Below are 26,126 nucleotides of genomic sequence, written 5' to 3' on the forward strand. Positions count from 1 at the left end.
TTCACGAAACCAGATTATGCTTAAATTTGCATAATGACTTTTTTCGAGAAGGCAAAATTTTGAAAGCTGCCGTATTTTGAAATTCAATTGTCAAACTTTTCTTTATATTCGATTGGCGCACTATTATGCATGCATAATAATGGCAAGGCAATGCCAGAAAATTGAAACAAGTTGGATGAAGACAGTCCCAGTAAAGTTTGTTATAGTTGAAAAACATCTGAACAATAATATCGCACGCTTAGCCTCAGGGCTAATAGCGGTCTCGATCAACTAGATTAGTTGAGAGAATTCGTTATCGATATTGTTTTTGGCACATTTTGTATGTGTAGGATAAGTACAACGATACACCGTGCCCCAGTGCTGAGTCGAGAAAATTTCTAGCTCGAAAAGATCCTCGACTCGATCGGGAATCGAACCCGATATCACAACCGTGTGAGAGAGCTAACCGACTGACATCGCTAACCACAGAGCCACGGGGACCACGTAGGAAAACATCTAATTCTGTCGATTTCAGCAGTTTTCAAGAGCAATACTGTGAAAAAATGATTTATGACCACCCTTGCCATACAATTCGAACCACTGTGCGTCGTGAGATGAATAATTGAGCAGTGATTTAAGTTTTGAGATGAATATGGAAGCGTTGTGAAAAATGATTTGTTTTAAAAAAAATTTGGATAAATCTAGCTGAGTCTACTAAATTTCCAATACTGGGTGATTCCATAGAAGCATGGAGGGGTATTTTGTTTAATTGTTCATAGATTCCGTGAAAATTTGGTGTTTAATCCATTCGTGAATATCGGTTTAATAAGATGAATAATGGAAAAAATACCCTAATTCATATTCAGTGTGCAGCAGTGTGCAGGTAACCTAACTTTCTGCTGATCAATAGCAAACACACAAGTATCATTGAGTCAACTTCTTAAATCGATCGACTGTTTCCGATTTCGCTGAAACTTTTTACAGTTGTTCCTTCTTGCCTTTCTCCTGGAAAGGTATAGCAATCACTGAAAAAACTAAAGGTATAAAAGTGCTCAAAAGGGCCGAATGTCGTATATCACTCGACTCAGTTCGACGAGCTGAGCATTTTCTGTATGTGTGTGTATGTGTGTGTGTAACGCTCTCCCAATCTCACTCGATTTTCTCAGAGATGCCTGGACCGATTTCAATGAAATTAATTGCAAATGTAAGGTATGTTTGCCCCATAGAACTATATTGAATTTTATTGTAGTCGGATTTCTAGTTTAGAGGTTATGTATCAAAATGTAAAAATCACGAAACATCAATATCTCAGAAATTACGCAACCGATTTGAACAAAATTAATTTCAAATGAACGGGCTACCTAAAAAGCCCTTAACTTTTGAATTTCATTAAGATTGAACAAGTGGTTCAAAAGTTATGGAAAGAAACGTGTTCTCGAGACTATTTAATCTCACTCATGTTTCTCAGAGATGGCTGGACCGATTTTCATAAAATCGGTGTCAAACGGAAGGTCTAGTTGCCCCATAATACCCAATTGATTTTTTTTGCAATCGGACTATTACTTTGCCTGTTATGTTTAAAAATGTGAAATCCAGCTATGAAAAGTTGGCTGGTGAACGGCTGGGCAGAGCGTACCTGCAGTACAAACCGTACTAGTTGGCATAAAATAGACCCCATTGTGGTCCATAGTATCCTGCCCAGCAACTCCTATCCCTACCTCCCCGTGGTACCAGCCGGGATACGAGTGGTAACCAACCCGTGGTGGGACCTTGGTCGTATGCTGACAGGGAAGGAAGAGGTGGGCTGACCTCCTCGGAGGAAAGCTCAGCCTTTCTGAGCGTCTGTTCCCCAGGTTAGGGGCGGCTCATAGCAGCGTCTGACCCGGAGCGGGCGGCTGAATAAAGAAACGTGTTGTCTCGAACGCTACACCTAAGATGGCAGCCCCATCACGAAACTCGGTAGCGTAGCCCTAGTAAGGCAACCTACCTAAACAATTACACTACGAATATTCAAGAAAATATTACTCGGAACATTCGGTATGGACCTAGGCAACGAAAAACGGACCACGAGTGGAAACTCGGTACCTGGAACTGCAAGTCGCTAAATTTTGTGGGCGGAGACAGGGTGCTGCTCGAGCAGCTAGAACCCCGCAAATTCGGCATCGTGGCTCTGCAGGAGATCTGTCGCAAAGGTGAGAAAGTGTGGAAAGTCCGTGGAGGCAAGGCCCAGTTCTACCAGAGCGGTGGAAAAACCAACGAGCTGGGAACGGGTTTTGTGTAATAGGCAGAATGCAGGATCGCGTGATCAATTGGAAGGCGATCAACGAGAGGATGTGTCTGTTGAGGATTAAAGGTCGTTTCTTCAACGCGCAGTTGGAGGCAACACACGACGGCTGCTCGTCACGGGACATCAAAATCATCATCGGGGATAAGAACGCCCAGGTTGGTATGGAAGCGATGTATAGACCGGTGATAGGGCCTTACAGCCTACACAGCGACACGAACGACAACGGCCAACGATGCATCAACTTCGCAGCTTCCCGACGCCTAGAGATTAGAAGCACCTTCTTTCCACGCAAAGATATCCACAAAGCCACCTGGGGATCACCTGACCACCGTACAACAAATCAAATTGACCACGTTCTCATTGATGGCCGATTTTTCTCAAACATTACAAACATACGCTCCCTCCGGGGTGCGGATATCGACTCAGACCACCACCTAGTAGCAGTACATGTGCGCTCAAAACTATCCACGGTATTTCACACACGTCAGAACCGTCCTCCCCGGCCAAACATCCGGCAGTTGACCAACCCGCAGGCTGAAGAGAATTACGCGCGCTTCCTTGAGGAGGCACTACCTTCTACGGAAGAGCTATGTGCTTCGACTCTCGACGATGGATGGGGGAAGCTACGCTCGGCCATTGGAGAGGCCGCATCCGCGGCACTAGGTGTGGTATCGTCGAGCCGACAAAATGACTGGTTTGACGGGGAATGCCAGCAAGCGATGGAGGGGAAGAAAAGAGCTTGGAAAAATTATCTAAGCATCGCCACAAGAGAGAACGCGGCCAAATACCGACGAGCACGAAATGAGTTGACCACGATTCTGCGGAGGAAGAAGCGCCAGCAGGAGGACAGAGATCGTGAAGAGCTGGAGCAACTGTTTCGGGCTAACGATACACGCAAGTTTTTTGAAAAAGTGAACCAATCCCGTAAAGGCTACACACCGAGTCCAGATATGTGTAGGGACGTGGAGGGGAACCTGATTACAAGCGAGCGCGAGGTGGTTGATAGGTGGCAGCAGTTTTTCGATGAGCACCTCAATAGCGAAGCAACGGAAGGAGGCGGAAGGGAAGTTATCCTTGGAGTGCCTACATACGACAGTAGTGTCCCAGTTCCTGATATCCTGGAGATCGAACGGGAAATTGGGTCACTTAAGAACAACAGAGCCGCCGGCAAGGACAGGCTCCCGGCAGAGCTCTATTAACATGGAAAAGAGGCTCTAGCAACGGCACTCCACTGGGTAATCTCTAGGATTTGGGAGGAAGAGAGACTACCGGAAGAATGGATGGAAGGAGTTGTATGCCCCATCTATAAAAAAGGCGATCGGCTACAATGCAGCAACTACCGCGGCATTACGCTGATCAACGCTGCCTACAAAGTCCTCTCCCAGATCCTACTCCGCCGTCTATCTCCTTTAGCGAAAGAATTCGTAGGGCAGTATCAAGCGGGCTTCACACAAGCTACTACGGATCAAATTTTCACTCTCCGGCAGATCCTTCAGAAATGCCGGGAGTACAACGTGACCACACATCATGTTTTCGTGGACTTCAAGGCAGCGTATGATACAGTCGATCGAGACCAGCTATGGCAAATAATGCACGACTACGGTTTTCCGGATAAACTTACACGACTTATCAAAGCTACCTTAGACCGAGTGATGTGTTACGTGTGCGTGTCGGGACACTCTCGAACCACTTCGAAGCGCGCAGAGGGTTGAGACAAGGAGATGGATTATCCTGCACACTGTTCAACATCGCCCTTGAGGGTGTAATCCGACGGGCGGGCATCGAAACGAGAGGCACGATTTTCAGCAAAAGTAGTCAACTCATAGGCTTCGCAGACGACCTGGACATTATTACAAGAAACTCAGCGACGGCGGAGGTAATCTACGCCAGACTAAAAGTGGAAGCTAGAAGAGTTGGACTAGAAATAAATGCGTCGAAAACCAAGTATATGATAGGAAGAGGCTCGAAAGAAACTAACATTCGCCTCCCACGGACGGTGGTCATGAACGGCGACGAACTCGAAGTGGTAGAGGAGTTCGTATACTTGGGATCTCTGGTAATCGCCGACAATAACACAAGTAAGGAGGTCCAACGACGTATTCAAGCTGGAAATCGAGCCTACTTTGCCCTTCGCAGGACGCTTCGATCCAGGATCATACGCCGCCGCACGAAACTGACGATGTACAAAACCCTAATTAGACCCGTAGTTCTCTATGGACTCGAAACCGTGACGCTGCTCACAGAGGACATACGCGCACTGGCCGTATTCGAACGGAAAGTGTTGCGGACAATATTTGGTGGAGTACAAACCGAAAGCGGAGAGTGGCGTAGGCGTATGAACCACGAGCTACAGACACTACTTGGAGAGATTCCCATTGCACACCTGACGAAGGTCGGGAGGCTACGATGGGCCGGGCATGTCGTGAGGATGCCGGATGACTGCGCGGTAGAATCGGTTCTCTTCAAGGACCCCACCGGCACCAGGAATAGAGGGGCCCAACGTGCTAGATGGCTTTGACCAGGTTGAAGCGGATCTGCGAGTATCGAGACGTCTAGGAAATTGGCGTCGAGTAGCCCAGGACCGAGTAGAATGGAGGAAAATTCTTGATACGGCACGAGCCACTCCGGCACTAGGCTGCTGAAGTAAGTAAGTAAGCTATGAAAAGTAAAATATTTACAAGACTACTTAAACTCACTCACTTTTCTCAGAGATGGTTGAACCGATTTCCACTAAATTAGTGTCAAATGAAAGGTCCAACTGCCTCATAACACCCTATTGAATTTAACTGTAATCGGACTTTGACTTCGTCTGTAATGTATCGAAATGTGAAAATCACGAAGCTTCATTATTTCAGAAACTACACAACCGATTTGAACTGTATTGATATCAGATGAACGGGCTAGTTAAGGGTTAACTGATGAATTATGATTGAACAAGTGGTTTCAAAGTTTGGCTACCCTATACGTTCCCTTTTCATTTGAATGTAATCAAACTTAAGCAACCGTTATGTATAAAATTGTTAAAACAGCGAAAGTCTATTATCTCAAGTATTACACGACTTATTTGAACATAACTAGTGTCATACAAACTAGTCATCTCTCAAACTTACAAATAACAAACTTCATAACAATTTGTTATGCTGTTCAAAAGTTTTGGAAAGAAAAGAAATTCAAAGACTATTCAACTGCTTTGATCAATATATATGGCCTCAACATGATTTAAATGTGATATCGTACTATTTGAACGTTCCCGGTATCGCTCGTGATTAAATTGTTCGAAATGAAGAGTCATTTATCATCATTTATTTTAGTCTTTTATTTCGCTATTTCTTAAGCACTAACATTTCGTCAAATTTCATATTTTATACTTCAACTACAACATCAATATTTTAGAACCCAAAGAGTGAATATACTTTTATTGGATTGGAGCGTCCATGTAAATCTATTTTTACAAATAAGTTTGAATGAGAAAGACTGGGTCTGATTGCTAGGTGGATTAAATTAGGTTTTAATATAAAGGTCAGCTTATGATATCAGTTCTTCATGTAGACTCGGACCTATACAAAATGGTGACTGATAAATAAAAATTTCTATTTCAGAAAAACGGCATGTTTGATTGCAATGGTGTCTTCAGCAAAGTTGTAGGTATTAAAATTGCTGTTCTATAAAAAATATATACACCTTAACTTTACGAACTAATTTCATATTTAGTCATATGACTTACATTTTAAGTTTAGTAAAGCGGGCAATGTATGCAGTTTGCGAGGATGCGAAAATGAACGGGAATAGAAGGTGTAACTTTAGGCTTAGAAAAAAATTTCCCTCGTCCAGACGGGGACACCTTCTATTCCCGTTCATTTACGCATCCTCGCAAACTGCATACATTGCCCGCTTTACTAAACTTAAAATATACACCTTAAATTTTTTTCTGTGCTAAATTTTCTAAATTGTCACAAAATGTTATACATTTCAAAAAGTACCATTTTTAAAAATCTTATTTTTTCACACATTGAAGTTGACAATATCGTCAGTTGAAAAATCCCTAAAAAGACCGAAAAATGAGGTTACAACTTTTATAACTTGCTTATTACATGCAAATGATAGATCCGAACAAGTTGAAAATGAAAAAAGAAATTTTTGACACAAACTTTCAAACGCGTTTTTCTCGAAACTATGAATTTTGAGTTGTGCCAGTATTCAATTCAACTGACGATATGTACTACTAAAAGTTACAAACGTTTGAGTATTTTGTCATTTTCACTGTGAACTTTTTTTCGAGATTTTTTTTCTAGCTACATAACAATGTTAAAAGTTTATCACTAAGAATATGATACCAATCCAACGCGCTGGTTTTGTACCAAAATTCATCATTTTTACTCTGGCCCTTTTGGAATTGAATATACGTAACTCATCGGTAAACCCTGTTATCAGAAGGTTGTAAAAATAGAACGAACACACCAACTTAATCAGTAGTTTTTTATATCAAGTATAAATCAAGATTTAGAGAACCGGGAGCTGAGAGATTGAGTAGAGCCGGGTTTCACTACTAAAATTGCGTCTAAGGCAAAATTCTTTATTGATAAAAAATCAGTACGTAAACTAAATTTCCCTCGCGTCGGATTCGTCACCAGAATTATATTTGATAGTTATATGGCTAATTTAGGATAATTGATCAAACACAAAATAATTTATCAAAATATAACCACGTGACTTAGGAACGGCCTTATTTGAGCTGGAAATTCTCCCTTATATTTTATTACACTACTGGTCAACACAGGTACACTCCTGAGGCTCAAACCAGAAGAAGATTATAGCTATTTAGTCTTTTACAATTCCTATGAAATTTGGTGTACCTAGCTACTAATATTGTTTCGGAGACCTAAATGAGTTTTCTCGTAAACATAACGTTGATGCGACGAACCCGGCGAGCAATTACAATGCGAATTCTCATGTAAGTTACGCGCTTTGGTAACGGCTAAGGGCACCAACATTTATATGAAATGGTAGAATAGCTATAATCTTTCATATTTTTTTTCCGATTTGAGCTTATGGAATGCACCTGTTTTTTTTTTTTCAATCTCGCTGTATCATACTCCGTTACATTTCACAACGCAGGCAAAAGTTCGAACCAAATCAATTATTAAGTTTGTTCCTATTTACACAAAGTAATGGTAATTTGGCAGATAGTTATTCGAAATCTCTAATTAACACGTGCACAAACGTATGCTCAAGACGTAAAAAATTTTTGTCGTATTTGTGTTTGTCGACCGAAATACGAAAAGAGTATGATTATACATTTATGCAACAGATACAGCATAACTGGAAAAAATATAACATTTTTCCAACAATTTGTGGTAAGGGGGTTGCTATTGTCTTTTATTTGATTATTAGTAAGTAATATCAACAAAAATTACTCCAATAATTTTAAATTCGACATGAACCGAAATGAAAAGATAACTGTTGCGTGACAACAAGATATAACCACAAGATAAACCAAATTTAGCAAATTGCACATCGCAACAAAGCCGTTCAATGGGGCTCCAATCGAAAGGTTGTCGTGCGACCTTGCTGCGAAAACTTATTCTCAAGAGGCTAAAAATTATGGTAATTGAAAACAGCCAAATCTAGTAAGTTTTTGTGGTATTTATCGCTAGATGAGTGATGGTAGAGAGCATCTTCAGAAGCACGTAGGTCATTCGTACGTTGCGGCATGATTGGGTCAGTTTATGCTACGCCATATATATGAAAAAAACGACAATCTAATTCCGAAGGTTATAATTCCTTACGTGGACTGCATACGGTCGAGTCCTACAACAAGCGAACCCTCCGTGAAAGGTGATATGAGTCGTCTTCCAGCGTCGCGCCAGATAGACTGTTCAGGTCGAAACCGAGTTCTAGGGGTAATTAAATAAATCACTGCAACAACGTTGTAATCCCGCTGCGGGCTTGGTTGTACGACATCATCATCCATTATGTTTGCTTAACTGGTGCTATTTGAGCTGGCGATCAGACACATCATTGGATAATGATTTCACTGCGAGATAGACATCAGCGAGCCAATTTGCACTACGGATTCGTTAACCGTAATGACATAAACGTTGTTTTAATCAAATAACATAAATTTGGATAGTTGGCCAAATCGTAGAGCGGTATTTGTATGGTTTACCAGCTTATTACTGCGTGAGATACTCCTTTTCATCCGACGAATGTGGGAAGCAAGCGTTGGAAGCCATTCTGTGATTTCTAACAGAACCTAGAATATTTATTGAATGCTAAAAAAACTCTTCAGTGAAAGCTGACAAAGCAGGTTAAATTACGTTGAAACCACGAGAAGAGCATTGCGTCAACCATAAAAGCGCCCGCAGCTCCGAATCAAGTACTAGCGAAATAAACTCATAAAATATCACGATTAATCCGTTCTCCACGCTGCAAGGTTCTGCTCGGTGAGAGCATAAATTCCACCCTTGTTTCGCGTCATTTGTTCAATCCAAAAACCGCCATCCCATCCGTGAAGCCCACCCCGAATCGGTTACGCCGACTGCTAATGCTAATTCCTAACAACGTTAGTCGTTCCAGTCCGGGCCGGCGCGCAATGGATCATTTCATTCCGCCTGCAGTCAATCGGTTTTAGGATCCGATCCGATCATCCGCAAACCATCAGCAATGAGGTGAAGCGTTTCTTCTCCCTCAAAATTGATCGCCAATAGGTGAACACCATTTAAAACAACACCAGAGCAACCGACTGGAAGTTGGCCAATTCACGAGATGCAAATGTTTTTTTTTTTCTGCGGTTCGTTTAAGTTCAGCCGATGCGCTCTTTGGCAAATGGTTCGTGCGACGAATTGATGCAACTTTTCGGAACAAACGGCAGTGTAGTGCAAAGCAAGTTCTCCGTTAAACAACTAGATGTATTTACAACCTATTGGAGCAAATTGGGTGTGAAATAGAGCGAAAGAGTGCGATTTTCGATGAATAGGTACTAACAGATGCCTATAATGGTAGGATCGATAACAAACGACTTTTGTCTGCATTTGGGCTACTACATATTTAATTTCGAAACAGCAGCAGCAGCAAACTCGGTTCACTGTAGAGCTGTGTTGGATGGAAAATGCACATTTAAGGGATGAATTTGTTCCACCTACAACTAATTGAATCCGAATACGGTTGATCTCACGTCTTCTCATAATCTGTGGATAGAAAATTCCGGATAAGATGATGGGTCATTATTATTGTATCTATAGAGACTGATGACACCCCGTTAGGCATACAGACGCGAGGCATAGTACGCTAGGCATAATGGATAGCAGGCATACGGACACTAGGCATATGGACGCGAGGCCGAATGGACACAAGGACTCGTGTCCGTTATGCCTTGTGGCAGTATGCCTCGTATCCATTATGCCTCGTGTCTGTATGCCTAGCATACTAGTTATTCACAAATTATATTGAGTGAAATCGATCGCGAAAAAACGTTCAAATGAACTACGATAAATAACAAGAAAAATATTATAGAATAGCGAATTGCAAATAACAAAAGAACTTAAGGGGTAATATCCACCTGAATAATTCTTGTTGGCTAATTTTTTTATTGACTAAAATTATCCTACAATCCAAGAATCGAAATCTACATCGCCCAAGTTCTGATCTGAACTCAAAATTCGTTTAAATCAATTTTTACCAAACAACTTTTATGCTCCAAAATCACATTTTTCGTTTATTTTGGCGATGCTCGTTTTTTTTATTTCGAAGCTTTGTAAACTAGTATAAGTTACCCATGATCAATATCGTGTTTCAAATTTGAAGTACAGATACAGAGGTCGCTGCATCCAGTTTCGACCGTTACAGCGTCTCTACAGCACGTGTTCACTCACAATTTACCTTTGTTTAGTCGATCAGCTGTTCTCGTTGTGTACGTTCTTTGTTTGAGTTTTTCTATACTTTTTAACTGTGAGTTATATTCAACAGTACTTAAATATGAGTGACAAATTTAAGTTTTGCGTGGGGTCGGACGCCAACCGCGGGGGGGGATTTGTTAGTAGCTTAAGTCTTTATGATAAATATTAGTAAATGATGAGTATGTGTGTCCAATCACAAATGGTGACTTCTCAACACTGTTAGAAATTTGTAATTTTAATTGTTAGGATTTGTTTGCTTTCGCAATTAGGACTTATCATTCGTCGTTATTCTGAATCCTTTGGAGCGTTTTCTTCCCTGTTTAACAACAACTTGACCAGATCGGAACAGCATAAAGCATTGCTGGTCTAAATATTTGTTTGTAAATCAAAAGTTTATTCTTTAAACAAAGTTTGGAAATTCGATTAATGAGAGGATATAAACATCTCGTAAATTTGATGCACTTGGCTTGTATACTCTCAATGTGCTCTTTGAAAATAAGTTTTTTATCGTAAATTAGTCCCAAGTACTTAACCTTGTCAGACCAACTTAAAATAACCCCATTCATCTTGACAACGTGATTATTGTTTGGCTTGAGGAAAGAAGCCCCAGTCTTATGCGGAAAATTTATCATTTGAGTTTTAGAAGCATTGGGAGAGATTTTCCACTTTTGCAAGAAGGAAGAAAAAATATCTAAACTTTTCTGCAATCGACTGCATATGACACGAAGACTTTTTCCTTTTACGGAAATGCTTGTGTCATCGCAGAACAATGACTTTGTGCATCCTGGAGGCAAATCAGGAAGATCTGAAGTGAATATGTTGTACAGGACTGGGCCCAAGACAGAACCTTGAGGCACACCTGCTCTGACAGGAAATCTATCAGATTTTGAATTCTGATAGACAACCTGCAGAGTTCGATCAGTAAGATAATTTTTCAAAACTTTGATTAGGAAAACTGGAAAATTTAAAGTTTGCAATTTCGCAATCAAACCTTTATGCCAAACACTGTCGAATGCTTTTTCTATGCCTAAAAGAGCAGCTCCAGTGGAATAACCTTCAGATTTGTTAGCTCGTATCATATAAGTAACTCTGAGCAATTGATGAGTTGTGCAATGCCCATGGCGAAATCCAAACTGTTCATCTGCAAAAATTGAATTTTCGTTGATGTGTGACATCATTCTGTTAAGAATAATTCTCTCAAACAGTTAACTTATTGAAGAAAGATAACTGATTGGTCGATAACTTGAAACTTCAGCTGGATTCTTATCCGGCTTTAAAATTGGAGTAATTTTTGCATTTTTCCATAATTTGGGAAAATATGAAATTTTGAAGCAGCAATTGAAAATTTTCACTAAAAATTCCATTGTGCTCTCAGGGAGATGTTTGATTAATATATTAAAGATTCCATCGTCACCAGGTGCTTTCATATTTTTGAAATTTTTAATAATTGATTTAATCTCATTCAAGTTAGTTTCAACTATTTCTGCAGGTAAAAAATTCTGGGAAGAAATTAAATCAAATTGACGTGTGACTTCATTTTCAATTGGACTCACAAAATTCAAATTTGAGTTATGAACACTCTCAAACTGCTGAGCAAGTCTTTGAGCCTTTTGTTCATTGGATACAATAAAACGTTCACCATCTTTTAAAACTGGAATAGGCTTTGAAGGTTCCTTAAGAATCTTCGACAGCTTCCAAAACGGTTTTGAATATGGTTTCAATTTTAGTAAATCTATGTTTAATCTCTTTCTGTAAGTCTTTATAAATAGTTTTAAAAACAGGGTCACGAGAACGTTGAAATTGCATTTGCGGACATTTTTCAAACGAATTAGAAGTTGAAGATTTTCGTCAATTATTGGTGAATCAAATTTCACTTGAGCCTTTGGAACAGAATAATTCCTGGCATCAACAATTGCACATTTTAATGCTTCCAAAGCGGAATCAATATTCACTTCGTTTTGCAAAACAAGCTCATTATTGAAATTTCTCTCAATATGAGTTTTGTATCTTTCCCAATTAGCCTTGTTATAATTAAAAACAGAGCTCATAGGGTTTAAAACTGATTCATGTGATAAAGAAAAAGTTATTGGAAGATGGTCAGAATCAAAGTCAGCATGTGTGATCAAATCACTACATACATTACTTTGATCTGTTAGCACCAAATCAATTGTTGAAGGGTTTCTTACAGAAGAAAAGCATGTAGGACTATTCGGAGACAAAATAGAATAGTATCCTGAAGAACAATCATTGAATAAAATTTTGCCATTGGAATTACTTTGAGAATTATTCCATGATCGATGTTTAGCGTTAAAATCGCCGATTATAAAAAATTTCGAACGATTTCTGGTGAGTTTTTGTAAATCACCTTTAAAATAATTTTTGTGCTCGCGTGTGCATTGGAATGGTAAATATGCTGCGACAATAAATAAAATCCCAAGTTCAGTTTGATCTTCAATTCCCAAAGTTTCAATAACTTTCGTCTCAAGATGGGGAAGAGCACGAGGATTGATTCGGTGATGAATAACAATTGCAACTCCACCGCCGGAACCCTGAATCCTATCATATCTATGAACCACGTAATTGGGATTATATTTTAATTTCATGTTAGGTTTCAAAAATGTTTCAGTAATAATTGCAATATGCACATTATTTACTGTATAAAAATTGAAAAGCTCATTCTCATTGGCCTTCAATGAGCGAGCATTCCAATTTAAAATTTTGATCGGTTTATTAAAAATCATTGCTTAATTTTAAATTAGAAACAATTTCAATTGTAAAATTTGTACCTATTTGAATGGCTTCAAACATTGATTTTGCCTGCAACATGGCGTTCATAAGATCAAACATTGCTTGTTGCAGAAAAGAAAGTTTACCTGCCGTAATAGGCTCCAGGCAGTTGACATTAGAAAAAATATTTTCGGTAGTAATATTAGCTGGGGTAATAGGTGTACAATTATTTTCTAGCTGTTTTGCTTACCCATATAAACGGTCATTTTCGAACTACCAACATTAGGCGGTAGAATGTTCGAACTACCTGTAACCTGTGCATATGTTAAACAAGTATGCAGAGGGGTGGAAGAAGTGGGCGTTATTGGTACGCTTGGAGAATTTTGTTTTGAAGTTGGTTTTAATTGAGAAATTGAATTTTGTTTACCTTGCCTTGCCTTAACAATTGCTAAACGGACTGGGCATTGGTAAAAATTTTACATATGGTTGCCGTTACAATTCGCACAGCGAAAATTTTTACTCTCTTTCACAGGACATGTGTCCTTTTTGTGAGAAGAGTCTCCACAATTAAGACATTTTTGGTCCATGTTACAGAATTTTGAACCATGGCCATAACGTTAGCAAGTACGGCATTGGGTGATATGCTTTTCACCTCCGCCAAACTTTCGATACAATTCCCATTTCACTCGCACATTATAAATAGCATGTGCTTTGTCCAAAAATTTCAAATTTTTAACCTCACTGCGGTTAAAATGTATTAAATAATTAACAAGGGAAATTCCAGTTCGCTGACTGTTTTCGCCTCGTGATTTTTGTTTTATTAGAATTACTTGGGTAGGGGCTATGCCAAGTAATTCTGTTAAAGTAAGTTTGATCTCATCAACGGTTTGATCGTTGGTGAGACCTTTCAATACGACCTTGAACGGCTTGGCGCTCTTAGTGTCATATGTAAAAAATTTATACATCTTTTCAGTTAAATACTGAATAAGACGATTACGACCCTTTATAGAGTCGGCTAATAAGCGGCATTCGCCTCTGCGACCAATTTGATAGGTAACTTTAACGTCAGAAACAAACGTTGAAAGTTCCTTTTTGAAAATATTGAATTCAGAAGAAATAGTTACCACAATAGGTGGAACTTTCTCCTTTTTAAAAGAATTTACGTTTTGTATAGTTTCATTACTAATAACTTTCACCAGCTTCTTGCTCAGGCAAAATATCAAAAGGATTGTCACTACAGACACTCGAAGTGTCAGAAAGAAATGCCTCTCTTTTCCTCCCCGCAGCGATGCGAGGTTTCTTTTTCCGTCCTGCCATTTCAGGTGATTCGAAAAAAGTAAAAACAAATGTTAAATTCAAAAGTAGGTAGTCTTGAGAAAGACTGATGGGAAATAACTCAGGTAGTCTTTAAAAGACACACTGACAAAATACAAACTTTGAAGCTATATGCAGTCAAAGACCAGTCCACAAGCAACCGAAAACAAGTCTGACCTGTAGGACAGTTCAAGACGCACTGACTAGGACTTTATATGATTATTTTTAAAGTTGGCTAACTCGGTTTTACAATCTGAAACCAAGTTAAGCTGCTTAGAATATGTTCTCTACCCTACGATGTAATATAATGGTTTGGCAAAGGATAAAATAGTATGACATTATAAGATGAACTAGAATAAAGTATATGGCTGATTATTGTGAGAATCAAACAAGCTTAATAAAAGGGATATTGTCGAATGTAGTTTAAAAAGAGAGAGAAAGTGGTCAGGAAAAAATGTACACGGAACTGCACAAAACATTTGTTATTTTTACTGTATTTTAGATAAATCAAGGTAATGCAAGTTAAAAAATGCAATCCACTGAGAATTCACCTTCAATATAATTGAGCCAATCATTTCAAATATGTGGATCACTAGGCCAAGCAAGCCAATGAAATCAGAAAATGGAAATGCACTGCAATTGGGCCCTTCTTCCACTACATTGCTTCAAAGCTAAGGTTAAATTCCTTTTAGTCTTCAAACGAAATCAGCACACATTCCTTGCGTTGGCAATAAACTAGCTAGGCATGCTTGACAAAGCTATTATCCAAATGTTTATCTCTATTGTAGGTATACCTATTAACTCTATTTCATCTAATGAAAGGAGTCGATTGTTTCTTCCTTGCAATCACCGCCCGCAGTCGCAGTTTGCAGCGAAATCGAGATTGATCGCAGATAACGTCAAATATTATAATGAACTGTCTCGCAAAGCCCAAACAAAAGTTAGATCGCATCCCCTTCCGAGTATCGTGATCGTCGAGAACTTGGCCGTCATAAACTTCGAATATCCCAGACCCAGCACGAAACATCCGTGAGCTCGTTATGACTCGGAGAAAAAAAAACAGCAGTCGCTTGTGTGTATCTACCGAAACTTACAGAATTGATGCACTAGGCCTTATTGCGATCGACAAAATAGTAAACGCAAAGTTCTCCCGGTGTATCGTCGTTATGCTACAGATGGTTTCTCTTCTTCTCTCGTAATAGTAGGTAATGTTAGTTAATAAGTTTCAATTTCAGTGCAGTTTGTTCCAAAAGTGACAGTACCTGAGCGTGAATGGGGATCCGAAAATGATTTGCTATGGTGAGAAATGAGCGCGAAACTGACTGCGCGTTGATTCGGGCAGGGATGTAACGTGGCAGATGTAGCTTTAATATATTTAATAGGTGAATGTATACAGTAATAACCAAAAACTAACATTCCAAACCTTTATTTCGGGCGATAATAAGCTGTTAGTATTTATTTATTTAATTTATTTATTTTCATTGAGGTTTTAACCGGTGGTCATTCGCTTCAGTAACCTGTAATAAATATGAAAAACTTGAATCTGGATTTCTTTTCGCAATTTTCAACGATACATACAATTATTTGAGATAAAAGTATAGGAATAGTCAAAAGTAAATAAAAATTCACATTTTAAAATTATATTTTAACCCTAATAAGATAGTCTGCGTCAATTTGACACAAAATTATTTGACAGCAAAATTTCGGCTTTTTTTTTCAAACAGTGCGCCGGTTCTTACTCTTTTTTTCTTTTTCAATAAAGAAATATTAAAGCCTTAATTCTGGTTTTTGTTATTCATCGATATGTTAACATCATAATGATTATTAATCGATAATTTATGAAGAAAAACTTGCATTTTCAATTATTTAAAAGTTGGGAGTCAATTTTACACATGATTATCCTTTTACGCACATCAAAACATAATTATCTTTTCAGGGTCAATTGGTGAGTACAATGAAAATTTTGGTAAAATCAACACTCGCATCTTATTAAATTTAATTTCAAACAACCCTGTCCCTAGATCAGGCTACGAACCGAAGTCCGGCATTCACTCACTATTCACTTGCTGCTGCTCATCACATCAACAACAACCGACAGCTAGCAGGGGTGACTGGGAGGATCAACCATGCGCACGCTCGCTCGCCGCTACGTGAGAAGATTCAACCTGCAGGTTTCGGCTTGCGCTATGCTATGCAACGGATCGCTGGCTGTACCTACCTGGGGGCAAAGTGATATCAATTCGATTACAGCCAAACTTGGCAGTGATGGCAGCGAGCAACAGCGATCCCGAGGTGGGAAGGGGCAGCACGAGGATCGACCTGCTGGCACACAGTAGAAGGCACAGGACCACGAGGTACACGAAAAAACACAGCAACAATTCAATAAATGAGCGGCGAGTGCCAGAACCTCAGAAGATGCTATATAAAGCAAACCTTTATACACGAAGAAGTACATTTCGAATAGTGCCTTCTTTTGTGCAACTAAGTGTCATCGTCCTGTTTCAAGCGGACTATAGTGGACAGATCCTGTCGAGGGAGCAACACTAGTTTTTTAGTGATCGTAGGACTGTTGTTTGTGATAAGCGATACAGTGATAGCGTTTCATTCGTCCAGGATGAAGATTGTAAGTGATGTTCGAAATGAACAAGTTTGTAAATATCAGTTAAAGACTGTCAAAAACGGTGTGCAATATCATTGTCACCCCCACTGAACTATGAAATCGTGATCGATCAAAATTCTTCATGTGCAACATTGTTTTCGCTGGTGAAAAGATGAATCCAATTGTGAAATTTCTACTCTACAATGGTTAGCGTCGATGGAAAAGATGCACGAAATCGTTGAGAATGTAAAGTGTGGAGCGCCGTTGAATGGAAATGTTGCACGTGCAGCAGCAGCATCCTGTCGTTTGTTGCAGTGCGCAGTCGTGCTTCATTGATTCCGATTAAAACAGTGTTTCTTTGTTTTGCTTGATACTACCTACGTACTAGATAGTAGAAGCTCTGCAACCGTTTTTGTCTGCATAATCTGTGATGTTCTGTGTTGAAATCTGTTTTCGATTCTATGAGAAGAATGAAAAATTGACCTAAACATTTGCTCACAAAACAACCCACATTTTCGATTAATGAGGAATTCACCTGATTTTTTTTCTGGCTGTAACTAATGTTTAGATTATAGAGCTTAGTTTAATTTTGTACAAAACCCCTTTTTTCACATCTAATAAGGTGTTTTTGATACGGGAGAAAGTCTTGTTTTACAGTTATTAGTTCAAAAGTATGCTTGCGGCACGTTATTGCATCGATTCGAACTTGCTCAGTGATTTGTGTGTTGCTAAATATTTACACATTCTAACATGTAATTAATTCAAACCTCATGAATAAACGATTCGATGCTACACTTTCAAATTTTAGTTTTGGTCTTATCAGATTGGAAGTTCTGTTAAATTTTATTTTAAATTTTTTTTAGTTTTTGACGGCAAACAATGCCAATCACTGTCAAGTTTCGTCCCACGAAACCCCGTTTAAAAATTCACACGAAATCCAAAGTTATATCGAGATTTCTTTATCAAAATATTGAAAATAAGGTTTCAACTTGTACAACGTGCTTTGCTTTTATAATGTACACAATGAACCCAAACATGTTCAATGGGAATGAGGGATCTTAAAATTGATAGTTTTCTTGGAGATTTAAAATGAAATCTTCGATGTTAATTATTTCCACTATAATTTTCACAAGAACATCTTCTATTGGAACAGTTAATATCTACAAATAATTTCAAAATATTTTGATATAAATCAATGAACAAACAAAAATTTAGAAATGTTGTTCCTCGAATATACGGATCTCCTATTTTGATGCTGCGTGTAATTGTGTATTAGTCACATGTTGAAATTCCTAAGCAAGAATAACGAAATCGCTAAATAGTTTCGGTTAGCTCATTATTGCTAGTTATTCATATCACAAAATACTATGCGTTTCAACTCGCGCTAATCCTTGATGCCAAAATGGAAATCTGCCAAAAAAATATTCTGGTCAGTAATAAAATTTCTACAGATATTCTGGTTTCAGAGTCGTTGTCAGCTATATTCATGATAAATTTGTCCTCTTTGTTTTTGTTTTTTTTTTTTTTTTTTTGTAAAGGTTCTTTAGACATGTCGAGCAGACGTTGAGAACCTTTCAAGAGTTTAAGGTTAAATAAGAAGTAAGAAATACCTTCCTTGTTTTTTAGATCTTCCTGAAATTGAAACTAATTTTTTTTTCAAGATTTCAATCAATTATTCGGAGCATTTTCGTGCATTTTAGGTAAATCTTGGCGTATTTGTTTTGTTTATTCCCTTCTACCTTCTAAAAAGAAATTTCCAACTTCTAATAAAAACTTCCTGGCATATTTGACCCGTTTTTGTTGTTGGCGTCTTATTTGGTTTCTCCAAGCGGTTTACAATATTTTTTAATAAAATTCCTTTTCGAGTGGATATTGAAATCTATTGTTGTTTTTCTGGCTTTTCATTTCAATCATTCGGAGAAGGAAGCTGGTAGCCACAAGGTTACAGAGTCTGCCATAATAAGCAGATGGTCGTGAGTTCGAATCTTGTTAGAAGCAGGCCATTTTTAATTATCAAAGGACTTAAGCATGGGTTAATTCTCAGACTCCTCATCACCACCATCACCACTCCCTAGAATCACCTAGAGATAGAGAACATTTATATGCTTCTGAAATAACTTTTCTCTTGCATCGATAGAACCGCGATACACACATACCCTTCACTCCGTTCTCGTAATGAAATAACATTTGTACGTCTCTGAGATTGGGTTTTTCGGGTAGACAAACTCGCGCGTTGTCGCTCTCTCGCAGTCGATAGAATTAGAATCGTGATACTACATACGGTGAAATTTCGAAAAAGGAATACGACTAACAACACCAACACAAATCTCCTCCCTACCCGTGATGCTTGTGGATTATGCAGGAGTATATCCGGCTCTCTAGTAGCAACAAGTATCGAACTAACTTTCCTTTTCTTCCTTTTTTGATCTACGTTCTGGACCGGCAGGCGTCGGTACTGATCAGCATGCAGGGATCATTGGAGATGCACATCGAATAGCTAAAACTCCCAAGCAATAATTGATAAAATTCCATGTGCAATTATGGTCGATCCTGGTCAGTAACGAAGTGGCAACCGGTGGTGATCAATCAAGCTCAAGCTCAATTCAATCATTCGAAGTATAATAGAATTATTAAGGCGTTTACTTTGCCCTTATTCGTTCTTCTGGTGCGTTTCTCTGTCCTCTTAGGGCATCTTCAGCGGTGGTCCAGTTCGTTGTTTTGATCTATTTTTTTGGAACAAACTCAAATTCACTGCTGCACCGGTGGTGTAAATTTTGTTTTATACCAGATCTAAATTGAAAAAATTTGAAACTGGTATACATTTTGGTCTATTTTTGTCACTTTTTGGAACAAGAAATAGATCGTTCTAAAATCTTTTAGACGCTACCAATAGGTGGATGAAATGTCATATTTTAATTGAATACCTCATTTTTAGCTCTTTTTTTCATATGAGCGTTTTGCGAGTGTTGAGGAATAAATAAAACAAAGATATTTATGACAATTCACAATTCATTTTTGTGGCTTTTCTGAAGAATAAAATGAACAGGTTTGTCGATTTTTGCTTCAAGGAAACCGGCCAGCAAAAGAGGGAATTCTGGAAGACCATAACCGTAGGTTCAACCACTTGGTTTGCAACCATCAACCACCAGGATAACAAATATGTTGGCTATTTGTTAATCGCCTTAATTGTAGTGGGACTAGAGAAGACCTTGAGAGGCCAGAAATATGTTCCTCGAAGACACTGAACTGAAAACGTTCAAAATGCAGGCTTGTTTCAATATCCTCAAAACAAAAAAAAAGCAAGTTTGATTCTGAAAGATTGATGAGACGAAAACGGAAGATGAACATCTACGCGATCAAATATTTTTCGCTATCTTCCGAAGCCCTACTTGTTGCAGAAATTTTTCGATCATACCAATCCATCCTGAGAAATGTCACTGACGCTCGGGTCAAATACATAAAGTCTCGTGGATATAAAGTGTCTTGCCAAAGTATTCGTTTAATGTGCGTAAAAATTATCGAATTTCCGTTTGTTTTTTTAATCAGTAGTATATTAAATTTCCGTTTGTTAAATATTGAGTGCTTCTTATTTTAACAAGTCTCATAAACTGATAGCATAGGGTATTAAATTGTTGACAGTGTGACAGGTGTCAGCGGTTTAAAATAACAAGATATACAACACCGGTGCGGAGATCGAAAAATTGGTCTATATTAGCTAGTTCTATTCAGGTTTCGCTGGTGTAAATCTAGTATAAAGTTGTTTCAAAAATAGACCACCGCTGAAGATGCCCTTAGGCTGAATTTTGATAGAATTCTCTTCATTATCGTATTATTTCTATATTTATAATTTCGTTTTTGTTTTATCACTAAACTACTAAACCACAGAAATAACCATTTTTTAATTTTTCTTTGTAAAAAAATATAAACGTGGACAAAAAAGGGGAAAACGGTTTAAATAATTTCCATGCTTGTTCACGAGGGAACGGATGGGGATTTTTGTGTCCGCGTAGAATGTGGACGGTCCCTTAGAACCCCTAAATCCATTGAAAATTAATGCACACTGACTACTTATGTGACTCTCTCAATCATGCCTTGTTCACGCAATAACGGATATCATCTGATCTCGACATCAGAATCTACACATCTAATTTTCACGGGATGTTTGGTGTATGGCACTTGATATCAAAATAGGCGATATCGCATGTTATCCGATGAAGTGTAAACCGGTTATCAAGACCCATGAAGCCAAGAATAGATACGTTAGAACATCGTTATCTTAATTGATTGCAGAGAGATGGGTAATATTACGAGTTCGGGAGAATAGCAACACCTGGTTTTGTTAAAAATTAATTGGTAAAAGAGTACTATCAGATCAGGCGAGAATTCGTGACGAATCATCGTTAATGAGTCTGCCATCGAGTTTTTCAAGATAGTTACTAGGAAAATCATCGATGAACATTTAGAAAAGCATTGGTCCAATAAATGATCCCTGTGGCACACCTGACAAAATTTTGATTTTGATTAACTCAAAAACAATTAAAATCCATATGGGACTGGTATGCGATTATAGGCAGTAAATCACTTAATCAACTCTATTCGATATTATGAAAAAGATCAATCTGATTGGAAATGCGTTTCTAGAATTTCAACCAAACCTTTTTCTATTATATTTTATCAGAAATTACTCTTATAGATTCAATTACAAACATGCTGTTGATTTAACGGGAAGACCACGCGAAAGACGCTGAGGGGTGAGGGAGTTGACCAAAAAATCACGAACAACCACGGTAATCCGGTGGTATGTGGGGTATAGTAACTGATCAAAGCATGACCCCGTGGTTTAATAATAGCCCCTATCCGATTGGTTTGTTGTTTCTTGGCATGTCAATTATTTTTTTCGAACAAATGTAAATTGATTTTGAACGTCTCGAACTCGTTGATATGTTGAAGTATTTAAATTTTTCCAACCTTTTCGCAGTTCTCACATGTCGACCCAAAAACTGCATGATGAATATGAAAATTGGCAATGTTTTGAAATGTGAAAAATGCAGTTAGACATACAGCTGAATACTGCGATGTGCTATCTGTACGTTGGAGACGACGAAATAGAGTTTTATGTAGAACAACCCTCTTTGAAAACAATTTTTTTGTCTATAATTTTTTCTATGATCGTCAAAACAATAAATTCTTAAGATGCTTGAGAAAATCTTAGTTGAATGAATAAAATCTTGGAACATATTGGATTGTTTCGACCATTACAGACAAAATTATAGACAAAAAACTGATTTTAAGGAGAGGTGTTCCTCAAAAAACTCTATTTTGTCATCTCCAACGTACAGCGAGGACATCGCAGTATTCAGCAATTGTTTTTCTTTTAAAATTTTCCACAACTTTGCTGAAGGAAGTAATCTGGTATATTGAAAATTAGAAAAAATATTTCTTTTATCTAACTGTAAGGTGGATTGATCGAAAAACTAAAAACGCCAGAAGTAAGGGCTTCTATGAAACAATTTTGCTGAAGACATTGAGTACATGAAATCAGTTTTTCACAGTCAAATCTCGAACGATCACGATTTTTCGAGTTTAGACCACTGTGCACTGTGGGCTTTTCAAATAAATCTTTTCACCAATTGGGCTGTTTGGCTATATCAGTTTTTTGAATCATCTGAAAGAGCTGCATTTTTTAAGTAAAACGTGATTTAAAAAACTTTTCTATCGTTGTCCTTCGCTTTTTAAATCACGAATTAAAACTGCTCGAGATCTGCTCGAAATCGCTACAACGACAGTTCGTCCAAATACCAACTGTCATTGTAGCGATTTAGAGCGAATTTTTATTCTTCACTTAAAAATCGAGGGATAATGATATAAAGTTTTTAAAAATCACGTTTTGCTCATAAAATCACACTCTTTCAGATGATATATAAAAATCGGAAATCCGTAAATAGCTAAACAACCCAAGTGTTAATGTCTCGAAATATAACCCTTGAAATATGTAGAAACTATTTTGGATGTTATTTCATAAAATGGAGGTTGAAAAACATGCTTTACATTAAGTATTCCGTCGATTTTATATCACTTTTTTGTACTTTGCAACCTTCAAAAGGGCATTACTAAAAATTGGACCGTACGATGATTTTGAAATTTTGACCAGAGATTCTGGACGTCATAAAGAATCGAATGGTGTACTCAGATTCTTTGGTGCATTTTTTATAATAACGGTCTGTAGGAGCACCGTGAGTGTATTTTGCAGAATCATACAGCAATCAGGAATGTGTAAGCAATTACCGATCGTTCCACAAAATTTAACGTCAACGCAAAGTGGCTCAGAATTTTGTAACACATGATAATGACATAATGCCCGCGCCCAGACAGTGTGGGAAAATCATGCCAAAGTTCGGCCCCGGTCATGTCGATCGCACCTGTTGGTTTTGTTCCAATTTTCCGCCCAAGCGACGCCGCCACGCGGACGGGTAGGAAAGGCCAATCGCTGCTGCACGAAAACGCTTTTAGATGTCGAGCTGCACTTGCAGGTCGGATAAATGTCAAAACATACGAATAATTATGTTCGGAATCTTTCGAAAACAGGCGCATCGAATGCATCTTGGACCCGAAGTCACCTGAAGTCGTCGCTCGAGGGCTGCAGGTATGATACAGGCCAGCACACATATGCCTTTTTGTCGTTCACCCGTCAGCTGCTTGTGTACGGGAAAACCGAACCGATGTTGAGCAAAGTTTTCGAGTTTGATCTGCCTAGAGCACGTTCCGTTCTGAGTTAACTCGCAAGGCGTGGAGTCGGTTCGGCTGGGTGCATCCATCCTAATGGGAGATCGTGATTCAATTTGGTTGGTACCGTAAATTCCGACCCGTGGCGCTACGCCGGCACGGCGCGACGGCACTTGATTGATAGAAGAAGCGAACGTGCGAATAAAGGAAAAGCGTGAAGAATGTCTTCTTTCAAGTGACCAGCAACGTAGTTCAATGTCAAACCAAAGCGTACTCATGCTGGTACTGTTTTGTGTTGTTATTGAGCAAACATTGAATTAAAGGCCTCGTTATATTTTAATTTGCAAATTTGTTGCACCTTCGTTGTGACTATTCAAATTTACCTTAGCTTGTAGAACTGTTTCGTTGTTTGAAAATTCTTCCTATCAAAACAGATTCTGTGAAATAAATAAAAGCATTCTCTGAAGCTCGCTACCGTTAAATTTGCAACCGTTAAAAAAGATGTCATCATGACCAATATCTGTGTTCTTTTGTGCCATCGCAGACATCACAAAGAGCTATTCAAGAGCAAATTTTTATTCACCGTTCTTTCGCGCAGATCGTATTTGCAACTCTAGTCGCGGCTTGCTCTTGTGCCAGGTTAGACAATAACTACCTGCCGCCACCAAGCGCTGCCTCGGCAGGCGGAGGCCCAGGACTGACCGCACCAGCTCCTGGAGGCTTCGGAGCCAGACCTTCCGGTGGACCTGGCGGCGGTGCAGGTGCTGGCGGATTTGGTGGACATGGCGGTGGTGCAGGTGCCGGCGGATTCGGTGGACGGCCTGGAGCTGGTGGTAAATTAACTCGGTTATAAAGTACACTAACATTTAACGAAACTTTGAATTACAGCACCTGCGGGTGGACCAGGAGGATTTGGTGGACGGCCTGGAGCTGGTGGTAAGTATGTTTAATTATAAAGTAAGCCAAAATTAAACAAAATTTTGAATTGCAGCGCCGGCGGGTGGATCAGGAGGATTCGGAGGCCGACCTGGTGCTGGAGCACCAGCACCAGCACGTCCGGCTACCAGCTACGGTCCTCCTGCTGGAGGTTTCGGAGGGGGCGCACCATCATCCTTCGGTGGTGGAGCTTCTTCTGGTGGATTTGGTGGTGGAGCCCCAGCTGCACCTGCAGCTCCAGCTGGCCCACCTATAGCTATCATTTCGTATGAAAACGAAAACAATGGAGATGGAAGTTACAAATTTAGGTACGTCATCTTAACCGTTCATCATTCAGCTTATGATCATCTCTTGTTTTCTCTATCAGCTATGAATCTGCCAACGGAATCAAGGCTCAAGAGCAAGGCGAGGTCAAAAACAAGGGATCGGAAAACGAAATTCAATCCGTGCAAGGATCCTACTCATACACATCTCCTGAAGGACAGGTTATTACGCTAACCTACGTTGCCGATGAGAATGGTTTCCAGCCACAGGGTGATCATCTGCCAACTCCACCACCAATTCCGGAGGAGATTCTGAAAGCACAAGAAGCTCATGCTGCAGCCCATGCAAGCGCAGCTGCAGCAGGCGGCGGTAGCGCTGGTGGCCACGGGGGCGGTGCCGGAGGTGGTGCTGGACCAGCCGGAGGATATCCAGGATCGGGACATGCTGGTGCGGGACCGAGTGCTGGCTACCCTTCAGGAGGGCCGCTCGCTGGAGCACGACCAGCATCAGGCCGCCCATCAGGGAGCGGCTCGTTCAGTCCACAATCGGGTTATAAATATTAGGCAATTTAGCAGTTTTACAATTATTATCAAAACAGAAAAAACCTGCTTAACGATGTAATTAATAGCAAAACAGCAAATCGTTGACTAAACCCGCTTAAAGTGTAAATAAATCTGAGGTGGAGTAAACTGGCGGAGCACCTAATAAATTAAACAGTGTGAAGAAACGAAATAAAAAAACAAACGGCTTTTTCCTGCTTCAATCACACCGAACTTGACTGAGAAACTAATTGACACCTCGGTTGAGTTGAGGTGAGATTCACGGGTCCATTGATCTGAGCGAGCGATTATGAATGAACGAGAACTGTGGTGAGTTAACATTTAACGACCTAACACTTTGCTTGGCTGCGGGTGGTGTATTGCATGAGTGAGCTTTTGTTTTTGAAGACGAAAAGCTTTCAGATGCGCCTTAGATGCCGTTTAGATTCCGAATCGCTAAAGCAAAAGTGTGCTCGCAAAACGCAGCTAAATTGAAGAGCATTGATTATAGAAGTTCCAATTTTGTGATTAATCCATTTAACAGTTAGAAACGCATTTTACTTCTCTCATTTCGGAAGATAAAAATCCACTTTGTTCGGCAAAGTTTTAGCACATTTTGAAAGAAACATCTTTGCTGAAGACATCAAACTTCTATTTGCCTATTTAAATGGGCTTTTGTAGAATTTTTCATAGGTTACTCCTAAAAACCACTTGTTTTCAATTTAACTTTTTATATTAATTTTCTACAAATTTTCAATTTTCTATAATTTTGTTTGCTTCAACAAAACAAACAATTTCTTCGAAGGAAGCTCATTGTTATCTCATATATTTCTTTGGCCATTGACAATTTTACTAAAATGATG

The 26,126-nt window shown here is 39.1% G+C and overlaps 1 protein-coding gene across 1 annotated transcript in view; it reads left to right on the forward strand.

Annotated features, from left to right (window-relative positions):
- LOC129728265 (uncharacterized) overlaps positions 1-25,458 on the forward strand; it is a 58,395-nt gene extending 32,937 nt beyond the window's left edge. Inside the window, exons 4-13 of the mRNA XM_055686693.1 lie at positions 1,670-1,778; positions 2,755-2,929; positions 16,139-16,147; positions 16,224-16,309; positions 16,374-16,494; positions 16,689-16,825; positions 24,123-24,357; positions 24,413-24,460; positions 24,516-24,768; positions 24,828-25,458. Of these exons, the coding sequence (XP_055542668.1) occupies positions 1,670-1,778; positions 2,755-2,929; positions 16,139-16,147; positions 16,224-16,309; positions 16,374-16,494; positions 16,689-16,825; positions 24,123-24,357; positions 24,413-24,460; positions 24,516-24,768; positions 24,828-25,287 (1,633 nt within the window). The 3' untranslated portion in view covers positions 25,288-25,458. The remainder of the gene's footprint in view (positions 1-1,669; positions 1,779-2,754; positions 2,930-16,138; positions 16,148-16,223; positions 16,310-16,373; positions 16,495-16,688; positions 16,826-24,122; positions 24,358-24,412; positions 24,461-24,515; positions 24,769-24,827) is intronic.
- Positions 25,459-26,126: the final 668 nt, after the last annotated feature.

The sequence above is a fragment of the Wyeomyia smithii genome, chromosome 3, assembly GCF_029784165.1.
Source record: "Wyeomyia smithii strain HCP4-BCI-WySm-NY-G18 chromosome 3, ASM2978416v1, whole genome shotgun sequence".
Lineage (NCBI taxonomy): Eukaryota > Metazoa > Arthropoda > Insecta > Diptera > Culicidae > Wyeomyia > Wyeomyia smithii.